Raw genomic sequence first — 17,500 nt, 5'->3', positions numbered from 1 at the left:
TTGCAAATAAAGTCGTTACTGCAGCAATTCTGTGTCTGTATTTTTTTTACTTGTAAAAGGCCATGATCTCATTTTATAAAAACAACTAGAAAAAGAATGACGGATCTATTTTCATCCATTCTTACCTTTGTAATGTTAGATCAGTCAGACATGTTTACAGATTAGTGACACAGATTTATGTATAAAGCAAACTATGTCTATAGAATTAGTAATCAATGCACATTACCTCTTTAAATATCAGCAATAATTGTTGATTCTGTGTGGAAGCAAAATGTCAATATTCTCCTATATGTTCATTGTCTTATAGACAGCTTATAGAATTATTTTATAGATATTTTCCCTTTCCTACTCATATAAACTCAAATGTTATCCATCAAATTGTTCATTTGAATTCAAAGCTTCAAAATATTAGATTTTTATTCAGACAAAACAACAACTGAAGAGAATCTTTAGCAATAGTCTTACCTGATGTAACAAGGACCATTATAAATAATTCCTGCTAATTGCTGTCAGTCTTGGATGAATGTTGATTTGAACACAAGACGAATAACATTGTTATATCCAGAAAAAAGCCTAATCATCACATTAATATTACTATATATTTATTAATGAGTTGTCTACGTTCATAGTTCTCTTCATGCACTTTTACCCTTGTATAATACAGGACAGGTCAGCATTCAGAAGACTCCAGTTGGGAAACGTCACGTCCGTAAAGCCAATAATAGTCTGTGAAATTGTCTTTATGTGCAAATATAACGTAGTTATACACCGAGTCCACATATTATGTACAATATGAAGGTTTTAATCCCTTGTACACTATAACTGTACTCTAACCTGCTGTGACACGCTGCTCTGACCAAAAAGATATTACACCTGAAGTCATTTATACTGACGTACGTGTCCCTCAGTGACACTTGTTTGGGGATTGTGTAGAAAACCTTCCACACTATTATTACCTAACTGGGTTAGTATTGAAAACACAAGATCAACTATCAGAGTCGGTCTTACCTTGAACGCAGGTGACCTTCCAAGTCCCTCGATCCTCTTCAAGTTCTTCTACCTAATCTATTGTTTGTATCTTTAGATGAAGGAGTCAGACTTAGACCTTCTTGTCTTTTCAGGATCCTCACAATGGGAGGCCTTGTTTTTATTAAAAGCAGTGTAATACAGATAAATATGTGTAATATATGTAAAGTCAAATTACAAATAAAATCTGCTTCAAATAATCAAACAATTCTAGTGTAAGTAGAAGAAAATAAAATAAACCAAGAAACAGTCTCCAAGTTAAAAACCAAAAGTTATGTGTCACATACACGTACATACAGGGTACGACATGCAGTGACATGCTTTTTACATCTGTCTGGTATATAAGCATAAAAAAAGGAACACAATTTAGGATAAAAAAATAAACCAAAAGGGGATAAATAAATAAAAAAGTATCAACTGTATAAAAAACTATATAAAATATGAAAATATAAGTGAAAATAATGTATATAGATAAATATACATATATAAATATAATTAGTTCTTCAGGTTTTTTGCCGCTGCTGATTGTGTGTTTTTATGCCGACTGTGTTTCTTATACTGCTGACACAAAACCTTGTGATTTCACATCAAGCTTTCAATGTTACTCTCTATCTTGACATTTAAACATGCTACTGAACATTACATCATTTCTTGAGCAGACAAATGATTACGTAAGTTCGTATAAATGGTAAAGAAAACTTATAACAATTCTATAAACTTCTTACAGCAAGATGATGGGTCTTTATCCAACTGTCTAGGTACAGTGTCTGTTCCTCCTGTTGTTGTATCAGCTTCCTTCTGGATCTCTTCTTCACAGGTTTAATCAGATACATTCACTTTCTTTATTCCATACAACAGTGTCCCCATTTCCTTTAGTTTATTTGACATTACTTTAGTGCATTATTAACCCTCACGGTGTGTTGATAGAAATGTTAAGAGTGGAGTAACTGCCATACCACCAACATCTGGTTATCCTTATGTGACAATCTCATCCAATACAATAAAGAGACAAAGTGACATCAATGCAGCAAAACGAGAGAAAAGTAATAAAAGACAACAAAGACACAAAGCAAGGAAGAAGGAAGTTCTGGCAGACTCAGAAGAAACAAGTCGTAAACTTTACTCTTGTACACATTATATACACAAATAAAAGTAGTAATAACACTCGGTCAGACAAATACAGACACTTTAACACACTTTGTCTGTGGTTATTAACTTTATATTAGCTTATTATTATATTATAATAATGATATACAATTATTTTTATCAATAATATAATCATTTAAATTAAATACGACAAATAAATGACTTTTTTGAGTGCAAGCTGGTTGGGAATGAAACCACACACACACACACACACACACACACACACACACACACACACACACACACTAAAATGAAAGTACAGCAACAACGACCAAATGTGTACAGTGTGAGTTCTACACGAGAGGAATAAAAGACAAAATCCAGATCCAAGTTAATGTCATCATTTCATAGGTAACACTGACTATAGATTTTTACACTCCAAACTCTTTTCAAGATGATTTTGGAACCTTTTCCAGCCTGATGAGCAAAAACAACTCTTTTTCTGAAGGCCTCAGAAATCTCCCTTGTTTTTGCCATGATCCACATCAACAAACACACGTCATGTCTTCATTTATGTCTGTGTTGGTACCTGAATCTGTAGCTGTTTACTGCTCCACATATTCATATTTGTATCTGTATGTATAAAGTCTGATTTAAACCATGGCTAAGGACATTAACTCATTTATAACATATAACTGTTAAAAAGTCTGAAGCTGATTCAAAGACTCTTGTTTTAATAGTTAAATTGTTCATTGTTTACTTCTGTTTGTTGTTATTATTATTCAGGTGCAGCAGGGTGGATGTCCAACTCCACAGAAAGGTGGATAATTTTTTTTATGTTGTTAAGTGTTTAATTGTTCATTTTATGTTTTGTATTTATTTTAATGTTTTCTGTATACATTTCTTTTTAAAATACACAAGTTGAAAGGTTTGTTGTGTGTTTGTTTGTTTAAAATATACACATGTTCACTTTATGGTTTGTTGTGTGTTTGTTTAAAATATACACAAGTTCACTTTATGGTTTGTTGTGTGTTTGTTTAAAATATACACAAGTTCACTTTATGGTTTGTTGTGTGTTTGGCTTCTTATTCTACTGGGTCACGGGGAACCTGGAGTCTATTACAGGGTACAAGGCAGGGTAGACACTGGACACAATGCCAGTCTATTGCACACACTTTTACTACAGACAATGTAGAGATGCCAATCAGCATATAATTCCTGTCTTTGGACTGAAGGAGGAAACCGGAGAACCCTGAGGAAACCCTTAAACCCCCAAGGTGTGAGGCTGATGTGCTAACCACCGAGCCACCATGCCTCCTTTTACTTCAGTCCACATTCAAGCTGTTTAAGCAACACAAGAAGTCTGAAGTAAACCTACACCATTGTGTTTGTATTTTTGCACTGAATCTACAAGACTAGTAATAAAACACAATAACGCAGAGCCACACTGCTTATTCATCCTGAGAACACCATCCATACAGTGAAGCCCGGAGGTGGAGGCATCATGCTTTGGAGAAGCTTTTCATCAACAAAATGTACAGAGTCGTTGCAGTTGTAAAAGTTGTAAGTGCAGAAGTTGCTGTGAAACCTTTAAATTAGTCTCAGCGTAAGCAGTTATGTGCTATAATAAGCTTCATTCAGTGGTGTTGTTGTTTGAATTAAAGATCACATGATCTCACTACAGATACATGTTTATGGTAAACAACATGAACTCCAAGGAGCAATAAAAAATGTCAAAGTCCTGGAAAAGGATGAATTGTGGTTGGATTATTAAACAATTGTACATTTTACACACAAATAAAAAATAAAATCTATTATAAATGTGAGTAAATAAATAAATAAATGGGCCGCTCTCCTACACACTGCTCATTAGTGACCCTTGAACCATATTTAGTTTGGATTATGTTCATTGTAGAGAAAGCTGCCTCACAGTTGTATGTAGAGCCTTTTCAAAAAAAGTTGTATGTATCACAGTTGTATGTAGAGCCTTTTAAAGTCTTTTCACCTTTAAGCACAAAAGCATGGGTCAGTTTTTAATGTCCTTATTAAGAGCTTCAGAATCTACAAACATTGTCTGTTTCCCTAAATGTCACAAACTAATGGGTAACTAACATGGATTAGCTGTGGTCATTAACCAAGGACTAAAACAAACCAACGGAACACGAAATATAATTTCCTACCATTCAACACCATAAAACACGTTCTCACGTGTGTAATGTAATCCCTTCTGTCTGGGGTTTAGATTTCTTTCGTTTTAACAACCAAACGCAGCTCAGAAGTCCGGCATCGTCCATGTGTTTAAGGTAAAGGAGCACCGTACAAAGATGGCGGCGGGTTTGACGCATTTTTAGGACCCCAAGGCGACATCTAGTGTGTAGATATCTATGTAGTGTGTAGATATCTATGTAGTGTGTAGATATCTATGTAGTGTGTAGATATCTATGTAGTGTGTAGATATCTATGTAGTGTGTAGATATCTATGTAGTGTGTAGATATCTATGTAGTGTGTAGATATCTATGTGGTGTGTAGATATCTATGTAGTGTGTAGATATCTATGTGGTGTGTAGATATCTATGTGGTGTGTAGATATCTATGTAGTGTGTAGATATCTATGTAGTGTGTAGATATCTATGTGGTGTGTAGATATCTATGTAGTGTGTATCTATGACCGAACATTAGCCACATGCTAAAAGTAGCCACGCTACAGCGCAAGTGTTCATGGGATATGTAGTTTTCACAGTGTAGATATCTATGGCTGCTTACCGAACATTAGCCACATGCTAACAGTAGCCCGTCTACAAAGCATCATGGGATATGTAGTTTTCACACAGTGTAGATATCTATGGCTGCTTACCGAACATTAGCCACATGCTAACAGTAGCCCGTCTACAAAGCATCATGGGATATGTAGTTTTCACACAGTGTAGATATCTATGGCTGCTTACCGAACATTAGCCACATGCTAACAGTAGCCCGTCTACAAAGCATCATGGGATATGTAGTTTCCACACAGTGTAGCTATCTTTGCACCCTTACGAGCTGAAATAAAATAAACAAATCACCTGAACGGCTTCCCAGGCGGCTGGAACACCAAATTCCCTCCTCTGAAGCTGTAGATCTTTCTGTAGTCCCTCCTCTACCGAACCGATCCTTTATCGCCATAGCAACGATACTCCAAAGCCCGTCCGAGGTAAGTCCCAACTGGTCCATGAATTCCTCCCAGTCACATCGTTAACTAAACTAAAGTGTAGGAAAGCAGTCAGATAGTCAGGAGGATTAGCGTAGCTTCGGCTGTCTGTGCAGCAGACTCAGAAGAAACAAGTCGTAAACTTTACTCTTGTACACATTATATACACAAATAAAAGTAGTAATAACACTCGGTCAGACAAATACAGACGCTTTAACACACTTTGTCAGTGGTTATTTACTCTATATATTAGCCTTAAAACTCGCAGGAGACAAACAACAAACCTCTCACACCGATCTGCAGCTCTAAACTCCACCCCTTCATCCAATCATAATTCTCAGTATACCTGCAGAGGCGGGAATAAGAAGGACAAGGGCCAATCAGAAAGAAATGAACTAACCTGCTGGGCAAAGCCACGTTTTTAGACAGTGTATTACTAACAAACTCTTAAAGGGGACGTGCACAATTATTTTATCACAAAGACACAGTTATGATATTATATGAACCACAAACAATCATAAATGCCCCATTACATGAAAATAAAAGAAATGATACTTAATATAACCCCAGCTGGGCTACACTAATGTTTCGGTAAATATATAACGTTTGTTTTGAAACAGTTTTTGAAAGTGGTGTTTACTGAATTAGTTTAGTTTCTCTACCTCTCATGCTGTATATCTGTTGTTTTTTTTCTTCCCCCATTAAGGGAATTGTGCGAGTTCCTGTACCGTGTCAGTACGCCCACAAACTGACCTTCCTGGTCGGTCAGAGCATCCACAAAGAGCCCAACGTCAACCTGGACGACTTGCTTTACTATTTGTAAAAGGTGTTCTGTGTTGATCAAGAGAAGAATTCTTAAGAATTTATTTGCAATTTGCAAAATTTGTTGTAGGTTAAAAGTAAAATGCAGTCTTCGAGACTGAAGCTTGTTTGTTTCAAGAACAATTTAACATTCCTAACTTGTTTTTTCTTGTACTAAAATAAAAGCCCTTTGCCTGTTGATTGCCTGAACATGCCCACTCTTTGCACTTTTGTGGTCATTGAGGTGCCATTACTTAAAACATAAAACTGATCGTATAAAATACTTCTAGATAATTGCCTCCAACATTTATTCTGCAGTTCTTAATTATTTAAGACTATTTAGTGGTGAATAAAAACATTTTGTTTCTGGTTGTTTTATTGCATGTCCAGTTGATGGTGTTCTCTCACAGCTTTTAGGATGGTATGAGTTTTAGATGGAGCTGCTGTAATAAACTTTGTCTAATAAAGTAACCAGAAAGTTTACAATGACAAAGTGAAATGAGGACCACAGATTCAGTTTCAGTGTTCTGTTAAAAATATAACGCAACAAATGCTCAATTATTCACATAAATGTGTGATAAAATTATTAATAAACTATATACTGACTGCCCCATTATACCTCTGGGAACCCCTTTAACTAATACTCCTAGCACTCAAGTTGCACTCTATTTGTAAAGAGGATATGAATAGTACGGAAGCTTATTGCATTCATTCATTCATTCATTCATTTTCTACCGCTTTATCCGAACTACCTCGGGTCACGGGGAGCCTGTGCCTATCTCAGGCGTCATCGGGCATCGAGGCAGGATACACCCTGGACGGAGTGCCAACCCATTGCAGGGCACACACACACACTCTCATTCACTCACGCAATCACACACTACGGACAATTTTTCCAGAGATGCCAATCAACCTACCATGCATGTCTTTGGACCGGGGGAGGAAACCGGAGTACCCGGAGGAAACCCCCGAGGCACGGGGAGAACATGCAAACTCCGCACACACAAGGCGGAGGCGGGAATCGAACCCCAACCCTGGAGGTGTGAGGCGAACGTGCTACCCACTAAGCCACCGTGCCCCCTTCTTACTGCATTCACTCAAGGTAAAAAAATTCTACTTTATTTTTATGAATTAATGAGTTAATTATCTCAGAATTATGAGAATAATCTTCATGAAAAAGTTATTTTGCTCTGTTTTTCTGAATTAATGAGATCCCTTAAACTTAAAATGTGGGACATGTTTACTATCATCCAATCCACCTAAAATAGAGCTCCTGGCAAGATTTTGAGGGATCTCATTAATTCAGAAAAACACAATTCATTTTTCTTTTTTTTATGAAAAATGATCTCATAATTCTGAGATAATTAAGTCGTTAATTCAGAAAAACAGAGTAGATTTTTTTCCTCAAGTGAATGCAATACGCTTCTGTAGAATCGGCTCCTTCAGAGACGGAAGACAAAGAACGCTCCTGGCCCAGACGGGGTCTCTCCATCCTGTCTCAAAGCATGTTCTGACCAACTGGCTCCTATCTTCACCCATATCGTTAACAGATCCATTTATCTTTCTATGCCAATTAAGGAAGTTCGGTCTGCCACAGGAGCTGTTGATGCAGTTCTACACTGCAGTCATTGAATCTGTCCTGTGCAAATACATCCATAACCATCTGGTTTGGAGCAGCAATTAAAAAGGACAGAAACAAACTGCAAAATACACTGTAAAAATAGCAGAAAAAATAATTGGTGCCCCCCTGCCCACTCCCCAGGACTTGTATAAGAACCAGAATCCGGGTAGTAAAAATCACTACTGACCCTTAGCACCCTGGACACAACCTCTTTCAGCTCTTTCCTTCTCTCAGACACTACAGAGCTTTGCTTACTGCCAGACACAGGAACAGTTTCTTTCCCCAGGCCCCTTATCACCCTGATTAATAACCCACCATACTAATATTCCCTGCTTCATATCTATAAGTACTGCATTATCAGAGCTGTCAGTCATCACACCATCCGTATATGTTACACACACTACTGCTGCTGTATATTGTACAAAAGCATATTACACAATATTGTTATTAGCACTACCATGCACTTCTCACACTTTATACACATAACTGATCAGTCATGTATTCTATATTCATATTTAATACTCATTCTGTCTATATCGTATGACATCGTCTACATCGTCTTGTACAGTTTGTATAGTATAGTGTTATTTATGTCTGTACTTTTAGAGAGTCACAAACAGCTGGAACCAAGTTCCTCGTGTGTCAACACACTTGGCCAATAAACCTGATTCTGAGTCCAATAATTAGACAACAATGACTTTTTCTTAATGTATAATTTACATAAAAGAAAAACAATAACAAGTGGAATTCTGGGAAAAATTACTATAAACTAGTTTTATTGTCATTAAAATGTATCAAGTATTTTTTCATAATTGCCTATTGAATTGCTTTATTTCTGTCATTTAACCAAGTTTTAATTTACCAATAAATGTGAGAAAATTAAACAAATCCATTATCAATTAATTGAAATAAATTCACAAAAGAGAAAAAAGCAGCAATGAATGTGTGTTTTTATTTATGCTTGTTTTAGATTAAAAGCCAAAGTTATTAGAGAGATAGAGAGATAATATGGATATAAATAATATTAGATTAATTATTTTTTATAATTTAATAATACGACTACAGACTTGAACAAAACTTATTTGTGGTTCTTTCATTTATTTATCTATTTATTTATCCATCCATCCCCACCCCACCCCACGCGCGCGCTCATTCCACCATGGTCTCGAGATCAGTGGTGTTTGTGCGCGCGCTCTCACTCTGACAGGAATTGTCAGTGAGGCGGCTGCTGTTCTCTCCGTTACTTTACAACACTTTTTATCGGCTCATTTTCCTAATAACTGCCGTCAAATAACATTTATTTTATTGTTTATTTTACTTACAACCCGCTTGTTGATGTGTGACTCGGAGTTGGCATAGAAACGGACCGGTACATCTTATTAGCAGGAAGCTAATCAACTTTTGTTTATTTGTTCACTTATTTTGGAAAATGAGGGACCGTCTGTCTGAGCTGAAGTCGGTAAGTGACGTCATATGAAATGCAACAGTTTTTTATTGTTTAAAGCCGGGTTTAAACTGTTTTTCGGATGCTATCGTCAGGTCAGTTCTAATATCCAGGCTGAAGCCCAAACGACGGCCATTTTTGATCAGTAGTGCACTAAATAGTGAACAGAACACAGTTGTGATCCGTGGGGAATTGCGGTTATGAAGGAATCAGAGAATTGTGTAGGATTTGGCCTTGGATGTGTTCGAGTAGCGCAGCTTTTACGCAGCGCAGAGCAGCGCAGGATTTACGCAGTGAATTACACATAGCATATGGGGGTTAAGTGACACCCACATTTTTACATACACACTCAAAAACAAGAGTTTTGTAGTATGGGATCTTGTTTGTTTGTACCTTCTCTGTATATTTTGAACACTTTTGTCATTCTGTGACACTTGGATTAGGATTGAATGTTTTTCTAAAGTTTGTATGACTGAATATCTGACTGAATGAATGGCAGACAGAGTGTCTGACTGGTTCTCTGGCTTTCTATCACTGTCTGACTGATTAATGGACAGGTTTAATTAGTTGTCTGATTGAATGTCTGACTCACACCTTGACTGACTGTGTACAATGTGCAGACTTAAGAACTATGATTGGAGAAATTCACGTCCTCTAAAAGGTTCAAGATATCTCCGAGTCAAAAGTTTAATCTTCATAAAGTCCTTAATTCCAGCTCCCTACATGAGGCACTAATAATACAGACATATTTCGAGTGACCAGCCATTGTAAAACGGTTGCTATCTGTTTACAAGCTGATTTCTTTCTATTCTAGATGTTGCGTAATCATTAGGGGCAGCTTTGCAGTCTGCCCCATGTAGCTGCAGACACTTATTATTGCACCTTGTGGTCAAAAATGGGATCTGCAACAAGCATGTGAAAAGGCCTGGCTGCAATCTTGATTGAACATACTGGCACTATTCCTGTCTTGTTAGTTAGAAAGACCAGCTAATGTTACACCCCTGAACAAGGGGAGAAATAATCACAAGAGTGATATGGGTGTTTCCTCACTGAAAACTTTAGTGTTATGAGGAAAAGATTCATAATATATGAACTGAATCGCAAAATTGCTGCAACGTTCATGTGCGACGTATGAAAACGCTTGATGTAATAAGGAGAACTGGATTATGTGCATTCTCGCAACGTCACATACTCGTATCCTCTCGCCTGCAAAGGTATTAGCACCCTTTCTGTCCACTCGCCTCCAAAAGTATTGCCACCCTATCTGTCCACTCACCACCAAAAGTATTGAATGTGTTTCAGGTGGAGGAAGTAAGGTGGTAACATTTATAAAATTTCCTCGCAGGTGAACAAAGTGAAAAAGAAGCACAGTATGAACCTCTCAGCTCCTCAGATCCTCTCAGCTCCCAGGGTCAGTGGAGTTTTTTTTTAAATAAAATTTTTTGAGAATAAAATTTAATAGATTGAGGAAAAAAGTTCTGAGAAATTGTCAAAAAATAATTACAAGATAAAAGGCAAGATCTTTTAATACAGGTAGCTGTAACACAATGCAGGACTTTATTTATTATTAATATTTATTATATCTGAACACTAGGACACTATTGTTCTAACCTCAATCTCAACACTGTTGTGAAAGAAATTTAGTTAAATTCTGATGCTGATGTGATGAAGGAGTAAATTAATATTGACAAAAAAGCATTTTTTATGAATAATGCAATATCTCATGTCTGAGTTAAAATTAAGTGGTGCAGTGTGAAGCCATTGTTTCAGTGTTTTCATTGGTTTGAAGCTGACTGTGTTCTCTCTCTCTGTGAGTATTGTGTGTGTGAGTATTGTGTCTGTGTTTGTGTGTGAGTATTGTGTGTGTGTGTGAGTAGTGTGTGTGTGTGTGTGTGAATATTCTGTCTGTGTGTGAGTATTCTTGAATAAAAGTGAACATTTAAAAAAACACATTTTTAAAAATTGCATCCACAACAATTTTTTTTAAAAACATTTATTTCATTATTAATATTCAACAAAATTAAAATGAACAATAACATTTCGGGTTAGCAATAAAAATGATTCTGAATGTTAATTTAGAGCAAAAATGTTCATTTATGTCAAAATAAAGCAGCACAGCATGCAAACATAAATCAATGGAAAGTAAAATAACATTCATTAGAATTGTGACGTGTGGCTTCATCTCCTGGATAATGTAATGCTCTGTAAGGGCTGATAGGGGATAGGGATAAGAAAACATAAGAAACATTATGGTGTGAAAAAGTAATAATGCTGCAACACTCACCAATTAAAATAGAGCACATCAAGCTGGTGAGTTCTAAGATGACGCAGCAGATGGTCAGCCATTTAATGGAGGGATCCTTGTTCTTCACGGCCTTGTGGATGTTGACCTCGCCGTCCAGGATCACACTGATGTATAAAATACATGTGGCTGCCAGCAACATCCACCAGGATGCCGAGAACAACCACCGCCTAAGCTATTGAAAAAATAAAGTTTATAGAAAATATATAAATTACATAGAAATTTCTATACTTCTGCACAAATAAAGACAGACTTACTTTATCTTGCCACGCATCCGCTTGAGGACACGGATTCGGATCCAGTTTATGCTGATTATCTGTTTCATGCCACAGCTTCGCCTCCATTTCACACAGGACATTCACTTGACTCTGCAGCTCCGCCTCAATTTCAAGCTCCGCATCTATCTCACGCTGCAGCTTCACCTGTTCTTCACACAGCGAATTCACTTTATGCAGCAGCTTCGCCAACTTTTCACGCTGCAAATTCGCACCACTCTGCAGAAGCGTCTGTTCTTCACACACATCATTCACTTTACTTAGCAGCTGCTCCTTCTCTTCATCAACCTCACCCACTTTACTTTGTAGCTGCACCTGCTCTTCCTTCACTTCACCCACTTTACTTTGCAGCTGCTCCTTCTCTTTTTGCAGCTCATCCGCTTTACTCCGCAGCTACCTCTGCTTTTGTTCCAGCTCATCCACTTTACACAGCAGCTGCTCCTTCTCTACATGCTTCTTATACGCTCTAACCTGCAGCAGCGCCACCTTTTTACACTGCTTTACCGCTTTACTCCGCTGCTGCGCCTCCTCTTCAGACAGCAGGTGCGAATCATCTGCATGCAGCGAAACCGCTTGCCTCCACAGCTGCGCCTCCTCTTAACCAACATCACCCAGATTACTTTGCAGTTGCACCACCTCTGTATGTAGCTCATCCGCTTTACTCCGCAGCTACCTCTCCTTTTGTTCCAGCTCATCCAGTTTACACAGCAGCTGTTCTTCCTTTTTCTTCTTCATACACGCTTGAAACCGCAGCACCAGAAAAACTTCACGCAGAGTTTCCCCTTCATTCCTCAGCCGCTGCTCAATTAAACGCAGAGTATCCGCTGTACTTAGCAGTCGCTCCTCTTCTATACACTGCGTATCCACATCACACAGCAGCTTCACCTTCTCTGAAAGCAAGGCACCCGCTTTACTCCACAGGACTGCCACCTTTTGACGCTGTTTATCTGGTTCCGCCTTCTTTTCATGGATCTTATTTGCTTTTCTCTGCAGTTACACCTTTGCACGCGGCTCACTCGCGCTTGCCATCGTGTGACTTTTATTGCGAGAGAATGAGTAACAGCAGCTTAGGGGCTGCTCTATTTATAAAAATACATTAAAATTATGCACAAGAGAACAAATACTCACACACACAAACATCACAACACACACTGATTATAAACACAAACATCACAACACAGATTATAAACACACACAGATAAAAACACACAGATTATAAAAACACACAACACACACTGATTATAAAAATACATCCCATCTATGGGAAAATACACCGCTGCTAGGTTCGTTGGAGTTCAAGTAAGACAAAGCAACATAACAAATAGATTCACTTTAGTGAGCTAACAAAACAGTACAAATCACAAAAGATTAGCCGGCAAAAAAACAATTGAATGTGCTTATGTTTATCAGTGTATGTGTATCAATATAGTCAATATGAGAATTGAATTCCTTTGTCCTCAATATCCTTCCAAATAGACTTCAGATGGACTTGTCTAGGTAACAGTCATACCAAACACTGCAGTTCCTTTGATAGGTCTCAAAATTGGATCTGTAAGGAAAACCTTGTCTCCTCCTGAATACGATAGATTCCACATCAAACTGGGTGGCTCGCCAGCTGGTTCACCATCCAAATCTCTGTGCCGAACAAACACCTCTACAAAAGACCTGACCTGCATTTACAAAACAGGTGTTTGTACAAAACAGTTGTAGAGCATTCATTTAAACATCATTTACATTACTATTGGGCCTAATCACATTCAAATAAACCGAGAAATACTGTATGTATGACCTTAAATATATACTGAGCTGCATAACATTGAATGCCTCTGATTTTTAACTGACTGATGTAACACCTGTAAATACAGGAACACCAGAGAGCTGCTGTAGGTGTAGATGGTGGTCATGTGTGTGGGTGCTGGGGGTGGTGGTGGTGGTGTGTGTGTGTGTGTGGTGTTAATAATGGGTTACATTCTGTAGGTGTAGATAGTGGTGTAGTCCTCAAAAAAAAGTGGTATACTACTACCCCCGCCCACCTCTTAAACCCCCTGTTCCCTGCCACGCTGTCAAAACAAGAAAAGCAAAAACAACACACAGAAGTCAATGTTTTCATTTCCGTGACATTAACATTCATGCCTTTAGCAGACACCTTTATCCAAAGAAACCCTTAGTGCATTTGAGTTACTTACATTTTATCAGTATCTGTGTTCCCTGGGTATTGAACCCACAACCTCTGCGATGCTAACGTAATGCTATACCATAATGCATTCATACTCTTGTATAAGAAAACTATTTATCATTCAATTATGCATTGTTTGTTCAGTTACAGTATGTTCCAAACAATTTATTTGTAGCCCAATTTATTATTAAGTGGCATAAGGTTGATTTTTCTGATGAATCATCTACTGAACTTCATCCCAATCATCACAAATACTGCAGAAGACCTATTGGAATGCACATGGACCCAAGATTCACACAGAATACAGTCAAGTTTAGTGGAGGAAAAATCAAGGTTTGGGGTTACATTCAGTATGGGGGTGTGTGAGAGATCTGCAGAGTGGATGGCAACATCAACAGCCTGAGGTATCAAGACATTCTTGCTGCCCATACTGCTGCTCACAAATTTCCACCACCTTCCTTAACCTAGCTTCCACTACTCTTTCCCACAGCTTCATTGTATGGCTCATCAACTTTATCCCCCTATAGTTGCTGCAACTCTGCATATCACCCTTATTCTTAAAGATCGGCACTAACACACTCCTCCATTCCTCAGGCATCCTCTCACTTTCTAAAACCCTTTTGAACAAACTAGTTAAAAATTCCACTGCTGCCTCTCCTAGACACTTCCAGACCTCTACCGGGATGTCGTCAGGACCAACTGCCTTTCCGATTTTCATCCTCTTCAAAGCCTTCCTGACTTCATCCTTTCTAATCTTATCTACTTCCTGTTCCACAGAGTTCACCCCTTCTACTCTTTTTTTCCTCTCATATTCCTCATTCATCAGCTCCTCAAAGTATTTCATTCCATCTTCTCTGTACACTCTCCTCACTTGTGAGCACCCTTCCATCTCTAACCTTAATAATTCTAACTTGCTGCACATCCTTCCCATTTCAATCCCTCTGCCTAGCTAACCTGTACAAGTCCTTCTCTCCATCACTAGTGTCTAACCTAGTGTACAACTCATCATATGCTTTCTGCTTGCCCTTAGACACCTCCCTCTTTACTCTGTGATGTAACTCCTTGTGTTCCTGTCTATTCTCTTCAGTCCTGTCCATATCCCACTTCTTCTTGGCTAATCACTTCCTCTGGATACTATCCTGAACTTCCTCATTCCACCACCAAGTCTCTTTATCTCCTTTCTCCCTGTCTCCCTGATCACTTCTGCTGTAGTTTCCCAGTCATCTGGCAGCACTACCTGACCACCCAGAGCCTGCCTCAACTTCTGCCTAAATTCCTCACAACATTCCTCCTTTTTCAGCTTCCACCAATTGGTTTTCTACTCTATCTTTGACCTCTTCCTCTTACAGACCATCAGAGTCATCCTACACACCACCATCCTATGCTGTCTGGCTACACTCTCTCCCACTACCACTTTACAGTCACTAATCTCTTTCAGATTGCCTCTTCTACATAGGATATATTCTACCTGTGTTCTCCTAACTCCACTCTTGTAAGTCACTCTATGTTCCTCCCTCTTCTGAAAATAAGTGTTATCCACAGCCATGTCCATCCTCTTTGCAAAGTCCACTACCATCTGCCCTTCAAGGTTCCTTTCCTTAACTCCAAACTTGCCCATCACCTCCTCATCACCTGTGTTCCCCTCACCAACATGTCCATTAAAATCTGCTCCTATCACCACTCTCTCACCAGTGGGAATACTCTCCATCATCTCATCTAATTCACTCCAGAATCTCTCTTTCTCCTCTAACTCACAACCTACCTGTGGGGCATAACCACTAACAACATTCAACATCACCCCTTCAATCTCTAACTTCAGACTCATCACCCTGTCTGACACTCTCTTCACCTCCAGAACATTCCTCACAAATTCCTCCTTCAGGACCACACCTACCCCATTTCTCTTACTATCCACACCATAATAAAACAGCTTGAATCCTGCTCCTATACTACGAGCCTTGCTACCCTTCCACCTGGTCTCCTGTACACACAGTATATCCACCTTCCTTCTCTCCATCATATCAGTCAGCTCTCTACCTTTCCCTGTCATAGTACCAACATTCAGAGTTCCTATTCTCAGTCCTACACTCTTACCTTTCCTCTTCTCTCTCTGTCTGTGCACTCTCCTCCCTCCTCTACTTCTTCGACCAACAGTAGCCCAATTTCCACCAGCGCCCGTTATGAAATTCGTACTGACAATTCGCATGGTTAAATCTGGCAATGTTTTAAGCCGGATGCCCTTCCTGACACAACCCTCTCTGTTTATCCGAGCTTGGGACTGGCACAGAAGTCATTAGACTGTGACCCCCATGGCACATCTATATTTTATTAAAAAAAAAAAATACAAATCATGATCAAGAATCGTTTATAAGGTTAAAAAATATAATCTTTCTCTTTAGTTTGGATGTGTTTGGACGTATGTGAACACTCCACCTGTATTCAGGTCCACACCAAACACCTGAACCAGTGTGTGTGTAAAATCAGAGGTCTGGAGGTGACAGATTTGTACGTGTACGAGCACAGAGAACAACACACACCAACTGTTTTAGTGTCTGTGTGAAATCCAACATATAACTGAGTGTAAAGTACGACTAGTATTGTCATGTTATTACCTGGTAGTGTACAGCTGTATAATTCTTTATGTTCTGTAATAAAATGCACTGTATCTGCAGTGTTGGGTGTAGAAACTTGAACACAGATCAGAGTGTAGTGTTTGTAGGCTGCTCGCTCTCACATGTGTGTGTTATGTACATGACCTAATGGTCTTATAATAAATTGTAGCTGAGAGATTGTGGAGTGCAGAAAGACGTCCCTGCTCCTGTAAATGTGCTGATGTGGTGTCCTGTCCTCTGATTTGTGTGTGTGACACAAACACACTGACATTAATGTTACAGCTTCAACTTTAGCTGGATTATGGCTGTGTTTGTGTGTTTGAGATCAGTGTTCTGATATTTCATCATTTCTCTTCCAGTCTGCAGCTGCAGGATTCAGGAGTGAAGCTGCTCTCTGATGGACTGAAGGATCCACACTGTACACTGGAGATACTGAGGTACACACACTCGCGCACACACACACACACCACACACACATACACACACACACGCATACACAAACAAACACACACACACGTACACACACACCACACACACACATACATAAACACACACATAAACACACACACATATATGAACACACACATAAACACACATACACACTCTCTTTCACACACACATACACACACGCACACACACACACACACACACACACACACACACACACACACACCCCACACACACTCTTTTTTCTTTATCTCCTACAATTAATATCCCCATTTTATCCTGGTTTAACTGTAGAAAGTTCTGTGACATCCAGTCAGATATTTCATTCAAGCATGTAATCAGTTTGTTAATGAGCTCTTGATTACACAGTGACACTGATATATAAACTTGTGTGTCATCTACATAACTATAAAAACTGATTTCATGTGTTTGAGTCGAACAAGAGACATGTAGAGGGAGAAAAGCAAGGCTCCTAAAACAGATCTTTATGGAACTCCAAATGAAATGTCATGTTGTCTTGAT

The 17,500-nt window shown here is 38.6% G+C and overlaps 2 protein-coding genes and 1 pseudogene across 2 annotated transcripts in view; 1 reads left to right on the top strand and 2 right to left on the bottom strand.

The window, feature by feature from the left end:
* Positions 1-13,490, bottom strand: part of LOC125141361 — a 50,700-nt gene extending 37,210 nt beyond the window's left edge. Inside the window, exon 1 of the mRNA XM_047814484.1 lies at positions 13,429-13,490. The gene's annotated coding sequence lies outside the window, so the exon portion shown is untranslated. The remainder of the gene's footprint in view (positions 1-13,428) is intronic.
* Positions 4,880-12,351, bottom strand: LOC113651659 (putative golgin subfamily A member 6-like protein 19). Its single transcript, XM_047814902.1, has 5 exons — positions 12,256-12,351; positions 11,726-12,136; positions 11,451-11,643; positions 5,585-5,646; positions 4,880-5,353 (listed from the first exon to the last, which is right to left on the bottom strand). The coding sequence occupies exons 1-4, from the start codon at positions 12,349-12,351 to the stop codon at positions 5,621-5,623; spliced, it is 726 nt and encodes a 241-aa protein (XP_047670858.1). The 3' UTR covers positions 4,880-5,353; positions 5,585-5,620.
* The window catches only part of LOC113635100, a 16,732-nt pseudogene continuing 8,124 nt past the window's right edge, over positions 8,893-17,500 (top strand).

Source organism: Tachysurus fulvidraco, chromosome 1 (assembly GCF_022655615.1).
Source record: "Tachysurus fulvidraco isolate hzauxx_2018 chromosome 1, HZAU_PFXX_2.0, whole genome shotgun sequence".
Lineage (NCBI taxonomy): Eukaryota > Metazoa > Chordata > Actinopteri > Siluriformes > Bagridae > Tachysurus > Tachysurus fulvidraco.
This window is presented reverse-complemented; position numbering and strand designations above follow the sequence as displayed.